Source organism: Saccostrea cucullata, unplaced genomic scaffold, assembly GCF_032062105.1.
Source record: "Saccostrea cucullata isolate Sc308-1 unplaced genomic scaffold, CSIRO_AGI_Scuc_v1 ctg1637, whole genome shotgun sequence".
Lineage (NCBI taxonomy): Eukaryota > Metazoa > Mollusca > Bivalvia > Ostreida > Ostreidae > Saccostrea > Saccostrea cuccullata.
In genome coordinates this window covers 74945-87765 of record NW_026919038.1, presented here as the reverse complement: position 1 = coordinate 87765, position 12821 = coordinate 74945, and the positions used below count along the sequence as shown (strand labels likewise).

Sequence of the window (12821 nt, the reverse complement as noted above, 5' to 3'; positions counted from 1 at the left end):
TTTCATTGAATACAGTTTAATTTGCATTGTAGAATTCAGTTTTATTGTTAGAACCTAAAAATGATGCTTAATTTTTATGAATAAAGGACCTGCGCGAAATACGCTCAAAATATCAGGATCGAACGTCCTTAAGGACTTCCTGTTATTTATGATCTATTTACTAATTTTATTTTTACTCTGAGTAGAAGATCCCTCTGAAGGACTTCCACGCTGAGATCCGAGCCTTTAAGGACGTGGAGGACTTCCTGTTATTTATTATTTATCTACTGATTTTATTTTTACTCTGAGTAGAAGATCCCTCTCAAGGACTTCCATGCTGAGATCCGAGCCTTTAAGGACGTAGAGGACTTTCTGAGTGGGACTCAGCTGATGCTGGACCTTCAGAAGACGGGGCTGCCCCAGATTATAGACGCCATGGCGACACGGCTCCTGGAGAAAAAGGAGGTGTCCTCCCAGACCTCACTAGAGGAGGCCAGACACGCTATCTTCACCCAGGACTCAGGTAAGGCACAAACTGTAAATTAGGGGGAGGGGGGTCCTCCCAAACCTCGCTAGAGGAGGCCAGGCACGCCATCTTCACCCAGGACTCAGGTAAGGCACAAACTGTAAGTTAGGGGGAGGGGGGTCCTCCCAAACCTCGCTAGAGGAGGCCAGGCATGCCATCTTCACCCAGGACTCAGGTAAGGCATAAACACCCTGTAATAGGAGGGGGCTGATATTTAGTATGACTTTTCCAGGGCTTCCTCAAAGATAGCTGCGATCTAGCCTAACTCATAGACTTTTGATCAAGCTAAGTGAATTAACACCTGTTAATTCTAACCCAGGCTAGCCTTAGTGTTTGTTCAAATTCATAGCACTATCTAGCACTATATAATTTTGCTATGATCTTGTACACAACCCTGTTATAGGGAATATTGAGGATTATTATTATGAGTTTCAACTTGACCTTTGATCTTTACTATTTTTTTGCGTCGTTTCCTTTTTTTTTTACCTTGATTGACTATAAGGTTGATACATTTACATCCGCTGAATATTTTCTCCTTTATTTCTTAAGAAAACCCACTGCGTTAATCACTGCATGAACAACAGTCGGCATGTCGCCTGCACAGATTTCTTGATCAGTGGCTGTTCCATCAATGAAACGTCTAAGGACGTTCGCATCATTAATAAATAATTAATCTTTTTAATCTTACTCTAAATGGTTATTCAAACAGATATAAATATAAAAAATAAAATGTCTTTCTTTGTTTGTTATTACTGGAATGAACGGTCGCAGCTATTGCAGAAAAAATTTACATAACCCACTAATACGCGGGTTATGTATTTTTTCTGCAACAGCTGCTTCCGTTAATTCCAGTAATAACAAACAAAGAAAGCATTTTATTGTTTAATGTAGGATGTGCTTTTTGATAAATGTTAAATAAGATACATATACTAGGCTTACAGATTTTGTGACCCTGACCTTGATACTGCTATGTAACCTTGATTTTGGGTTTGACCCTTCTTTCATTTCCAAAAAAGGATAAAGTCAATAAAGTCAATTTCCATACCTTTGTAATATTATAAATGTTACTGATGTTGACGACAAATTATATGTCCTTTAAAGTACATACCTGATCTAGTTAAGAATAACTTTGTATATATTTGGTTGCCCTTTCTTTCAGTACACACACTCAGCAAGACCATCCAGGGTACAATGACGAGTGATGAGAGCGGCTTTGATTTTGATCAGAACTGGATCTGTGTCATGTAAGTCGGGATTTCAAAGGGGAAAAATATGAACAAAAGACTTGATACCTATAATGTATTGTCAGCATCTCCTTCATGCATTATAAAGCTCAATGGACCTCAACCCTGTATAGCGTTTATTAGGCTTTTCTGAACACCAACACTGAATAATTTTAGAATGATTTGCAGATTCTTAAGCTAAAAGAATTAAAATTCTGTACAAAATAAGGATCGATATTACGATGTCAAATATTTATAGAATTATTTAATTTTTTTGATTCCCTGTACAAGGTGTGATATTCCTACCTTGACGAAGCGCCACGTGGTGATCTCGCGGTTAAACAGTCCAGCTAATTTAGGCAGCACCAGTCAGGAGGTTCAGTTTGTGATCCTTGTCATGGCTCCCGTCAGAGAGGTAAGGGAATATATAGGTCTGTAGCACACAGAGTGACCAGGAAGAGAGAAGCTCTGTTTAGAGAGATCAGAGTTAGTGTTCGTGTCCCTTCCACAGGGTCATGCATCGAAAGAGATGCAGACTTAACTTAAGGACGTTCGATCCTGTGCTTTTGATTCGATTTTGGTCTAGACCTTTATTTCTAAAATTCTGCATCGTTTTTAAGTTTTAGCATTGAATTTAGATTCTACAATGCAAATTAAACTATATCCATTGCAAAAACCGCAATTAAATTCCATTCAAGAAGGGTTAAGCCAGGGACTATATTTTGTGGCGGAAGGTTTTTTTGGAAGAAAACTATCAATTTATCCCTTTTGAACTTAATAAAGTACTGTTAATTTTAGATTCCTATTTTCCCGTGCTGGTTGCACACAAACCTGTTTTTTGCAGTGAAATGTGTTATGCGTGTTCTGAAATATCTATTAAATATTTTCTTATGAATTCTTTCACTGACAAATATAGTAAATATACTTGGAAAGTCCAAAAAATTGAGCCAATTTTATCAGAAAATTGACAAATTTTTCGTAATATCTAAAAATTTACATCATATACCCCCACTTTTCATGTTCTTTTCTGAATGTTTAAGATAACTTTGACCTATCTTCTGAAATTCAGCAAAAGTTAAAGACTTTAATATAATTTTCTTGCTTATTAAATTTTTAATGCCAGAGAAATCCCATTTTGTGAGTGCAGAAAGGTCAAATAATTGATTATTGCAAGCAATTTTTAACCTTTTCCTAGTCACAATTTTAAAGTGTCTTTTTTTAAATAGACTTGTAGTTTATTTTGTTCCGTGCTTTATTAAGATAAAAATATTAGAGGGAAAACGTTGAAGATGTAATTTTTTATTAAGACATAGATTTCAGTGCAAAAAGGTCATATTTAATGTACTGTAGCTCAAAAAGAAGCATATTGACCCCCATATTTTGATTTGATTTTTAATTAAGCTATATGTTTAGAAACTAAAAATATACTTTACAAAAAAAGTTTAAGACTTTAAATATCAGGATCGAACGTCGTTAAGTAAAGAGGGCATTTTCATGTAAGTTTCTAGCTCACCTGGATATTAAGCCACAGAGGGATCACTTTCATACTAAGCCCTCATTCCCCTTGTGTGTTATGATCACATGTAACTTTCATGCTCAAATCTCCACAGGAATGTCAGGCCATGGAATGATCACTTTCACACCATTCTTAAAACACTATCTCTCTTGTCCTTTTTCCTAGAAGTACATTATGTTTTTTCACAAAATTGCACTTAAATCTGACCTGAATTTGAAACAATTTTAATTAATGTAGAAACCTATTTTTTCTATAAATAGAAAAGTACTAAGTCGTCGTTGGAGACAGCCCGAACCTTTGCAACCCTCTTTCTGGACATGGACTTCCGACATCAGCTCCTGCTAGCCGAGTCTGAGTTTGAGTTTAAACAGCTTCTTCACTCGAGGACCAAACTTCTGATCGAGGAGCAGGGCCTCCCCGAGAATCGCAAATCTCATCTCCTGCTGTCGGCCTTCGAACAGGAGGAGCAGGAGGTAGGAAACACCTGTCAATCAATCACAACTTTCAATCAAGAGGTCACGTTTTATCTGGATATGACTTATTTTATACAGGGAATTTTCACCTGTTTAATTTTCACCCCTTTTGGCTCTAACCTTGGGGCGAATTCAAAGAATACAGTATATTTTCTTACACTGAACTGTGACTGGGTGAATTTAAAATGGGGCAAAATTATTTGCAAGTGTGAAAAAGGCAAAAATAAAGCAGGGCAAAAAATAACCCTGTATACAAAATGTAAGTAAAACTGACTGTCCTGTGATTTATTTCAGGGCGAGGCTGCTCGATATCCAATAGGTCAGGGTCTGATTCGTGACTTTAAACGACGACTCCCTCATTATCTCTCAGATTATAAAGATGGTAGGTTCATACTACTTCATACTAAATGAGCAATTTAAAAATCTTGTAAAAGTTTTAAGAAATATACTTTAAAACCTAAATGTTACTTTTATTATAGGCATCATAGGGAACAAAACGATTCACAAAGTGACGTCCACCACATTTTTCTTGTACTTTGCCTGTGTGCTACCCAACATCGCCTTTGGAATGTTGAATGATAACAACACAGAGGGAATTATAGGTAACAGGATACCATTTTTTTTTTGTCCTTTACAAATTTTGAAAAACTACCCTTTTGTCTTTACTTTTGTCTGTTAATGGAAAAATTGTGTCCACAACTTGAAAATTGAATCAAAAAAAAAAATGAATTCTGTCTTTTAACTAGTAGAAGACTGCTTTCTCTCAAGGTAGTTTAACTGAATCCAAGGTCATTAAGGATATCAGAGGAATCAATTCTTACCTGTTTCTCTAGTGACTAAGATCCTCACCTCCTAGGTTCCAATTCCTGAACTACCTTAATTGGTGACCTTCACTCTATCTCACATCTCAGAGGTCAAAGGTTCATATCTGCTGAATCTGTTGACAGAAAATTCATTTGATTAATTTGGTGTTCACAAAAAACAAATGGATTTTTTTTAAACTGAGATAAAGACCGATTTGAATTCAAGGTCAAAGCAAAATAAAGGTCAAAATATTGATGCCACCTATGGTGGTTCATGAATTATACAAAACATGTATTTACCCATGATGTAATTACAATATTTACCCACAGTGGTTAATGGATGTATACAATATTTACCCACAGTGGTTAATGGATGGCTACAATATTTATCTACAGACTGTTTATTGGATGTATATAATATACCCATGATGTATACAGTATTTACTCATGGTGGTTTATTATACAATTAATAACCCCTTTTGAGGTCAACATGGTGAAATAAAAACCCGAGACCTGGGCCACGAGGTAACCTGACCTGATCGTGGCCGCTTAGCGGCTGAGGTCAGGGCAGGTCATCGAGTGGGCCAAGTCGAGGGTCCTTCTTTCACCATGTTGAACTTACAAGGGGTAATCAATTGTTTTATTATACCGATATATATATATATATATATATTGAAAAGTATGAATCTCTAACCATTATCAATTATCTTTCTTTGATCGGGATCGGAATTCGGTATACTCTGTGTAGTGAGGTTGTTTACATTGACGTCTGCAAGTCTTGTAAGTCTTTGCATCATTATTTACTGATTAAAACAATATTCGGTTGATAGCGACATACATTATTATGGCTTAATGATTACTTTTCCTCTACACAGTCAAAATCTGACACAGAAGAGCCACTTCTACATTCCATTGAACTGAATTGTAACGATATTTTGAAATGAGTAAAGCATTGAAGTTCACAATAAATTATCGTATTCTTTATGGTAATGCAAAACGGATCATGCACAATTTTAAAAACATATGTTGTTTTTTTCTCGAATAATTATTATTTTATGTAATAACTTCACTCAAAAAGGAATTTTGATAAAGAGGTCATTATTTAGCGGTCCTTAATTATAATGACCGGGTCATTATATCCCACGTGCAATGATTCCTAGGTCATTTTTGCTGTAAAGGGTACCTTTTGGAGTCATTATTGAGTTTTAAAGTTTTTTTACCAGCCAATCAAATTCGAGTGTTATCAATAGAGGTATAATAAAATATATTGTGTATTTCTTTCAGATGTCCAGAAGGTGTTGTTCTCTCAGTGTGTAGGTGGACTTCTGTTTGCCATCTTTGGGGGTCAGCCTCTGATCGTCCTACTGACCACAGCACCGCTGGCCCTATACACCAAAAGTAGGTCACTGACAGAGAAGCGAATCAATTTAGAACAGCTTCTCTTCTTACTGTTAAATTTAAAATATAATGTGTGCCTTTATTCCCTTTGGTCTTATATAATCTATTTTCAGCAATTTTTCTCTGAATTCAAAATACCTGTTGTCCACCTTTAAATTTTCTTTAGCATTTGCAAAAATTCTGACCCAACTGTTTGCAATTTTTAGTTGTTTTCAGTTATTTTTTTCAACATATATGAAGATCTTGACCCTATTATTTGCTTTTTTTCAGTTATTTTCAGCATTTGTGAGGATTTTGACCTGAACTTTCCTGCCATGTTTGCCTGTACTGGGTTGTGGAATGCTTTTTTCCTGTTTATTTATGTTTTCTTCAATACAAGCAAGCTTATGAAATATTCCTCAAGGTAAAGTATCAACATACAGTTATAACTGTATACATGTATGTAAACTATTACTGACCACAATTTTAATACATGATTCATCAGTTTAAAAATCAATTTAAACCAGTACAGTTATACTCCTTATATGCTCTTTGTATTTAGGTCCACGGAGGAGGTGTTTTCACTGTTCATCACATTTGCTTTTTCTGCTGATGCCATCAAAGACACAATCAAAGGTAGATAACTCTTCATTCTACTCAGCACAAGCAAAATACTGTTGAGACTATTATAAAGAAAGACAGAAGGAGTAAAGCATGTATAACTAATATTGCTAACTACTGAGTATACCGTAAATCTGGAAATTTTTACGTCGATTTATTTTTGCGAATTTGGGTCAAAAAGCTGTTGATTAATTTTTACGCTTCAAATTTTTGTGAATTGTCACTGGTGCTAAAAATAAAAATCACTGAAGATTTTCATATCAGGTTATGTTTCAAGTAATATGCCCAGTTAGAATACCACCAATATACTCACAACGTGGCAAGATATTGCAAAATCGCTCCGAAACAATTTTGATAAAAATACAAAAGGATTTGCACTGAAAATAATTTCTAAGTCAATTATAACAAACATTTTAGAGGTTGTGTATGCCTTTTAACCTAAAGTATAATCCAAATGAAGAAAAAATATAACTAATTTTCTCAACGTTTGGTTTTTCTCACCTAAAATTTACACGCCGCGTTTACATTTGGAACTTTCTAGTAAATGCACTGAGTTTGAGTTATCGCCCGTGTTGATACACGGTTAGATAAAATGGCAGTTCTCTCTTTATTGGCAAATTAATTGATTAAAATAATTAAAAAGGGGCATACCGCCTCAGTGCTTGTCAAATCATCGGACGATATTGCATATAATGAGGGCAATTTACGCACGGGTAATTAACTTGTAGTTATAGTAGACTAGTGTAAACAGGTTTCTTTTAAAAATGACCAGTGCTTACCGACGTCTATTCACTGAGTTAAAAAAAAGACACGAGTCCTCAGAAAAAAATTCTTCGCATGTTGATTTATTTTTAAGAAAAATATTTTTGCGAATTCAATGCACGCGCAAATTTGCTAAAAATTTATCTACAGTAAAAATTTCCAGATTTACGGTATAGAATGTATTGTACATACATATAGCACAGCATGGTTGCGGATGTGTTCTTTAATGGGTTATTATTTTTTGTAGAAGAAAATTGTGCAACATCATTTTCATGCCTGAACAATAATTAACAATTCTAGGTCTTTATTAATACAATTTTTTTTTTTTTTTGTTGGCTGCTAATAATGAAGTCTACTTGATTCTTGAGAGATCCCTAGAATTGTACATATAATAACAATTATAACCATCACTAGGTGCAGAGTCTAAATAATTAGCATTGTCAGCTTTCTAATCATAAATGGACGCCTTCTTTTTTGTGAGGCAGTATCTAGCTGTATTTTGTATGTTACAAGAATTGTAATGATAAGTGTTAGAAACTAGCTTTTCATATACTTCACAATTTTACTAGCAAGATAACCCACCATATTGCTTTTGGCAGACTGACATGTAATAAATCGCTAACAAGAGTAGAATTAACACTTTGTAGATTTTAACAAGAATTACCACACTGATGCCTGTCATCATGTCAATCACAGTAATCCAGCCAATCAGAGTGCTTCCCTCCTTAACAACATCCTAACGACGACCGTCAGTACCATGACAACAGGGAACTCCTCCTCTAACAGCAGTGTGGCACCCCCTGGTGGGGGGATTATAGAAGAATGCCTGAGGGAGAACAGTATTCTATTTTTACTGCTGATGCTGGGTACTGTGTGGCTAGGAATCACGCTATTTAACTTTACTAAAACGTAGGTTGTTCAGTAGTACTGTTATATAACTATAGACAGCATACCTTCCTTTGAATCAGATGTTCATTTCAATAAGATACTTCAGCTAACTGTCATAATTGTGTAATAATTATGAATAACCAGTAACTTTTTGAATGCATTGTTCACCACTGTGTACTTTCTTCATGTACTAACACTGAGACAGCTGAGATAGCACACTTTATAACAAGTTTTAATAACCAATAGTTTTAGTTCAACATGTGCATATTTGACGATATGGGATGTCTTAATACACATAATTACAGTTATTGCAATTCTATTTAATATGTTACAGATAGGATGTTTTAATATGGCAGTAAAGTATTACCTTTATTATTTTAGACCATTTCTGAATGCCGGTAAGCGTGAGATGCTGGCAGACTATGCCTTGCCTGTTGCTGTTCTTGTCATGTCCTTCTTTGGATCCTACATCTTCAGGGAGGTCAAAAGTAAGTACCCTACAATACAGGGGGTCAAATTGAGTACTATACAATACAGGATGTCAAAAGTGAGTACTATACAATACATGGAGGGTCAAAAGTAAGTACCGGTGTAGGGGGTCAAAGTGAGTACTATACAATACAGGATGTCAAAAGTGAGTACTATACAATACAGGATGTCAAAAGTGAGTACTATACAATACAGGGAGGTCAAAAGTGAGTACTGTACAATACATGGAGGGCAAAAGTGAGTACTGTACAATACATGGAGGTCAAAAGTGAGTACTGTACAATACATGGAGGGCAAAAGTGAGTACTGTACAATACAGGGAGGTCAAAAGTAAGGGTGAAACGTTTACTGAATTTTGTAAACGTTTAAACGGATAGCAGTAAACGAAACGATACCGTTTAAACGGGAGATATTTATGTTGGATTTTTATGGCTACTTACTATGAAACTCGAATTTAATCATCAATTCTTTCACTTTATTATAAGTATGAGTTGTTATTACAATTTCATTGTTGGTCATTATGACATAAAAATCTGAGGCGCATTAAACTCATTCACTATCTACATCGTCACCCAACTGCATTGGTTTGTTGGGCTACATACCGGACGTAGAAAAAGAATTGTAAAGATGGATTTTTAATCTCAAAAAAAGTCAAACAAACCTGCTGACTGTATCGGAACACTTTTCAAAGACTTGTAAAAAATATATTATATTTATTTAATCAAAATATATCAAGTTTTATATTTCAAGTGCCATAAAACATCGCCAGTATTCACAACTCGGAAATTGGAATTAAATATTTTAGACTTTATTGGGTTTTAGATATTTTTATTCAATATGTTTCCGGCATAGATTATTGCTAATCAAATGGTCAAAGACGGTGTTTCTTTTGTAAATTATGAAATAAAACAATTTAATGGTGTTAAACTTTATTTCTAATAGACATTGATAGTGACCTCCGTGTAAACGTTTACTCAATCTGTAAACGTTTAGAGCATATAATTGAAACGTTGCCGTTTACACGTGTAATCGTTTCGCCCTTAGTCAAAAGTGAGTACTGTACAATACATGGAGGTCAAAAGTGAGTACTATACAATACATGGAGGTCAAAAGTGAGTACTGTACAATACATGGAGGGCAAAAGTGAGTACTGTACAATACAGGGAGGTCAAAAATGAGTACTATACAATACAGGGAGGGCAAAAGTGAGTACTATACAATACATGGAGGTCAAAAGTGAGTACTATACAATACATGGAGGTCAAAAGTGAGTACTGTACAATACATGGAGGGCAAAAGTGAGTACTGTACAATGCATGGACAAAAGTGAGTACTATACAATACAGGGAGGTCAAAAGTGAGTACTATACAATACATGGAGGGCAAAAGTGAGTACTATACAATACATGGACAAAAGTGAGTACTATACAATACAGGGAGGTCAAAAGTGAGTACTGTACAATACATGGAGGACAAAAGTGAGTACTATACAATACTGGATGTCAAAAGTGAGTACTATACAATACAGAACATTCAAAACAGTTCAGTGTACAATCTGCGGTCTTACAATATCTCATGTATGTTTACCTATACATTTTTACATCTCTGACATGGTGCAATGGTTTGATTTCAGTGAAGCCGTTTAAGTACAAGGAGCGGGACCAGATGTTTGAGCTGGCCCCCCTTCACCTGCTGCCCGTGGGGGCTGTGTTTGCGGCCGCTGGTCTGGGCTTCAGTTTGTCCCTCCTCTTCTTCATGGATCAAAACATTTCCAGTGCTCTGGTCAATGCCCCCTCAAACAAGTAAAACAATTCTCACTAACATTTAGACACAAAATAAATGAATTATTTAGATGTCCAGCTCAGTAACAGAGTGTTATACTGTTATCATGAAAAAGAAATAAAGTTCAGCCATCATTTATAGAGATCTGATGTATGCGGCTTAATGCTGACATGGTAATAAAGTGATTAGTACTATATTTATTTCTCCATCAGACTTAAGAAGGGAGCGGCGTACCACTGGGATCTGTTTGTGGTGGCAGTCATCAACGCCTTCCTCTCCATCTTCACCATGCCGTGGGTCCACGCCGCCCTACCTCACTCACCGCTCCACGTCCGAGCGCTGGCTGACCTTGAGGACAGGGTCGATCAAGGTCACGTACACCAGATGTAAGTCAATGGGCCAGGAGAAAACGTTTCTGAATAAGTTAAATATGGTGTCAGAGAATTGCAGTTTTACATCTTTCTTTGACTTATTGATTAAATTGATTTCATTTAATATAATGAACAGTAGATATAGTATTAATTGATAAGAATACGTATATAAATATACCTGTTACAGAGTGGTCCACGTTCGCGAGACTCGTCTGACTGGGATTATTTCCCATGTGATGATTGGTCTATCTATGCTGATGCTGCCTTACCCCCTGGCTTACATTCCTCGCCCCGTCCTGGACGGACTGTTTATTTACGTAGCCATAACAGCTCTCTATGGCAACCAGTTGTTTGACCGCATACTTCTTTTCTTCACAGAACAGGTATTTATAGGAAGAGGCTACAAAAAAATATAAATTTAATACTGCATTAACCCTTTAGTTAATTTGATATCGGTCTAATATTGGTTTTCAAATATATGCTGACTATCACTCTGATGAATCAAACAAATATTCTTTAATCATTTTTTTACAGATTAATTATCAAAATGTTCCAATTCTTAACAGTGTGATAGCTGTCAAATTTTGAGCGAGTAGCCATGTTTGCAATCAAAAGTCTAGTAATCTTTTAATAAATAGTTACTTTACATGGAATTTTATAGTGTAATGTAAAATAAATTTGATTATTATTGTATTACAGTCAGCTTACCCTCCCAACCATTACATCCGCCGAGTTCCCCAGAGGAAGGTCCACCTGTTTACGGTGCTACAGCTGATACAACTCTTGGTCCTCTGTGTGTTTGGATTCTCCCCCATACCTTACATGAAAATGGTCTTCCCTGTCCTCATCATGCTCCTCATGCCAATCAGGTCAGTGTAATAATGTAAAACATCATGCTCCTCATGCCAATCAGGTCAGTATAATACAGCAGTGTAACTAATGTGATAGTGTAACTAATGTAATACATATACACCAGGCTCCTCATGCCAATCAGGTCAGTATAATACAGCAGTGTAACTAATGTAATAACATTAGACAAGTCAGGTCAGTGTAACTAATGTAATACATCCTCCTCCTCATGCCAATCAGGTCAGTATAATACAGCAGTGTAACTAATGTAATAACATCAGACAAGTCAGGTCAGTGTAACTAATGTAATACATCCTCCTCCTCATGCCAATCAGGTCAGTATAATACAGCAGTGTAACTAATGTGATAGTGTAACTAATGTAATACATATACACCAGGCTCCTCATGCCAATCAGGTCAGTATAATACAGCAGTGTAACTAATGTAATAACATCAGACAAGTCAGGTCAGAATAACTAATGTAATAACATTAGACAAGTCAGGTCATATTAACATATTAACACCAGGCTCCTCATGCCAATCAGGTCAGTTTAATACACAGTGTAACTAATGTAATAACATTAGACAAGTCAGGTCATATTAACATATTAACACCAGGCTCCTCATGCCAATCAGGTCAGTTTAATACAGCAGTGTAACTAATGTAATAACATTAGACAAGTCAGGTCATATTAACATATTAACACCAGGCTCCTCATGCCAATCAGGTCAGTTTAATACAGCAGTGTATAATGTAATAACATTAGACAAGTCAGGTCATATTAACATATTAACACCAGGCTCCTCATGCCAATCAGGTCAATTTAATACAGCAGTGTAACTAATGTAATAACATTAGACAAGTCAGGTCATATTAACATATTAACACCAGGCTCCTCATGCCAATCAGGTCAGTTTAATACAGCAGTGTAACTAATGTAATAACATCAGACAAGTCAGGTCAGAATAACTAATGTAATACACCAGGCTCCTCATGTCAGGTCACTGTAACTAATGTAATACATCAGGCCCCTCATATCAGGTCACTAATGTAATACACCAGTCCCCTCATGTCAGGTCAGTGTCACTAATGTAATACACCAGGCTCCTCATGTAAGGCCAGTGTAACTAATGTAATACACCAGGCTCCTCATGTAAGATC

General features: G+C 35.9%; 1 protein-coding gene across 6 annotated transcripts in view; it reads left to right on the top strand.

Moving 5' to 3' along the window:
- Nucleotides 1–12821, top strand: part of LOC134278203 (solute carrier family 4 member 11-like) — a 36866-nt gene that overhangs the window by 21895 nt on the left and 2150 nt on the right. For all 6 annotated transcript variants that reach the window (XM_062760542.1, XM_062760548.1, XM_062760532.1 and 3 more), the window contains 15 exons: nt 292–502; nt 1665–1749; nt 2020–2143; nt 3505–3717; nt 4012–4099; nt 4197–4319; nt 5805–5918; nt 6189–6321; nt 6460–6533; nt 7928–8189; nt 8550–8656; nt 10291–10459; nt 10652–10825; nt 10998–11193; nt 11510–11679. In XM_062760542.1, coding sequence (XP_062616526.1) covers nt 292–502; nt 1665–1749; nt 2020–2143; nt 3505–3717; nt 4012–4099; nt 4197–4319; nt 5805–5918; nt 6189–6321; nt 6460–6533; nt 7928–8189; nt 8550–8656; nt 10291–10459; nt 10652–10825; nt 10998–11193; nt 11510–11679 — 2243 coding nt within the window. The remainder of the gene's footprint in view (nt 1–291; nt 503–1664; nt 1750–2019; nt 2144–3504; nt 3718–4011; nt 4100–4196; nt 4320–5804; nt 5919–6188; nt 6322–6459; nt 6534–7927; nt 8190–8549; nt 8657–10290; nt 10460–10651; nt 10826–10997; nt 11194–11509; nt 11680–12821) is intronic.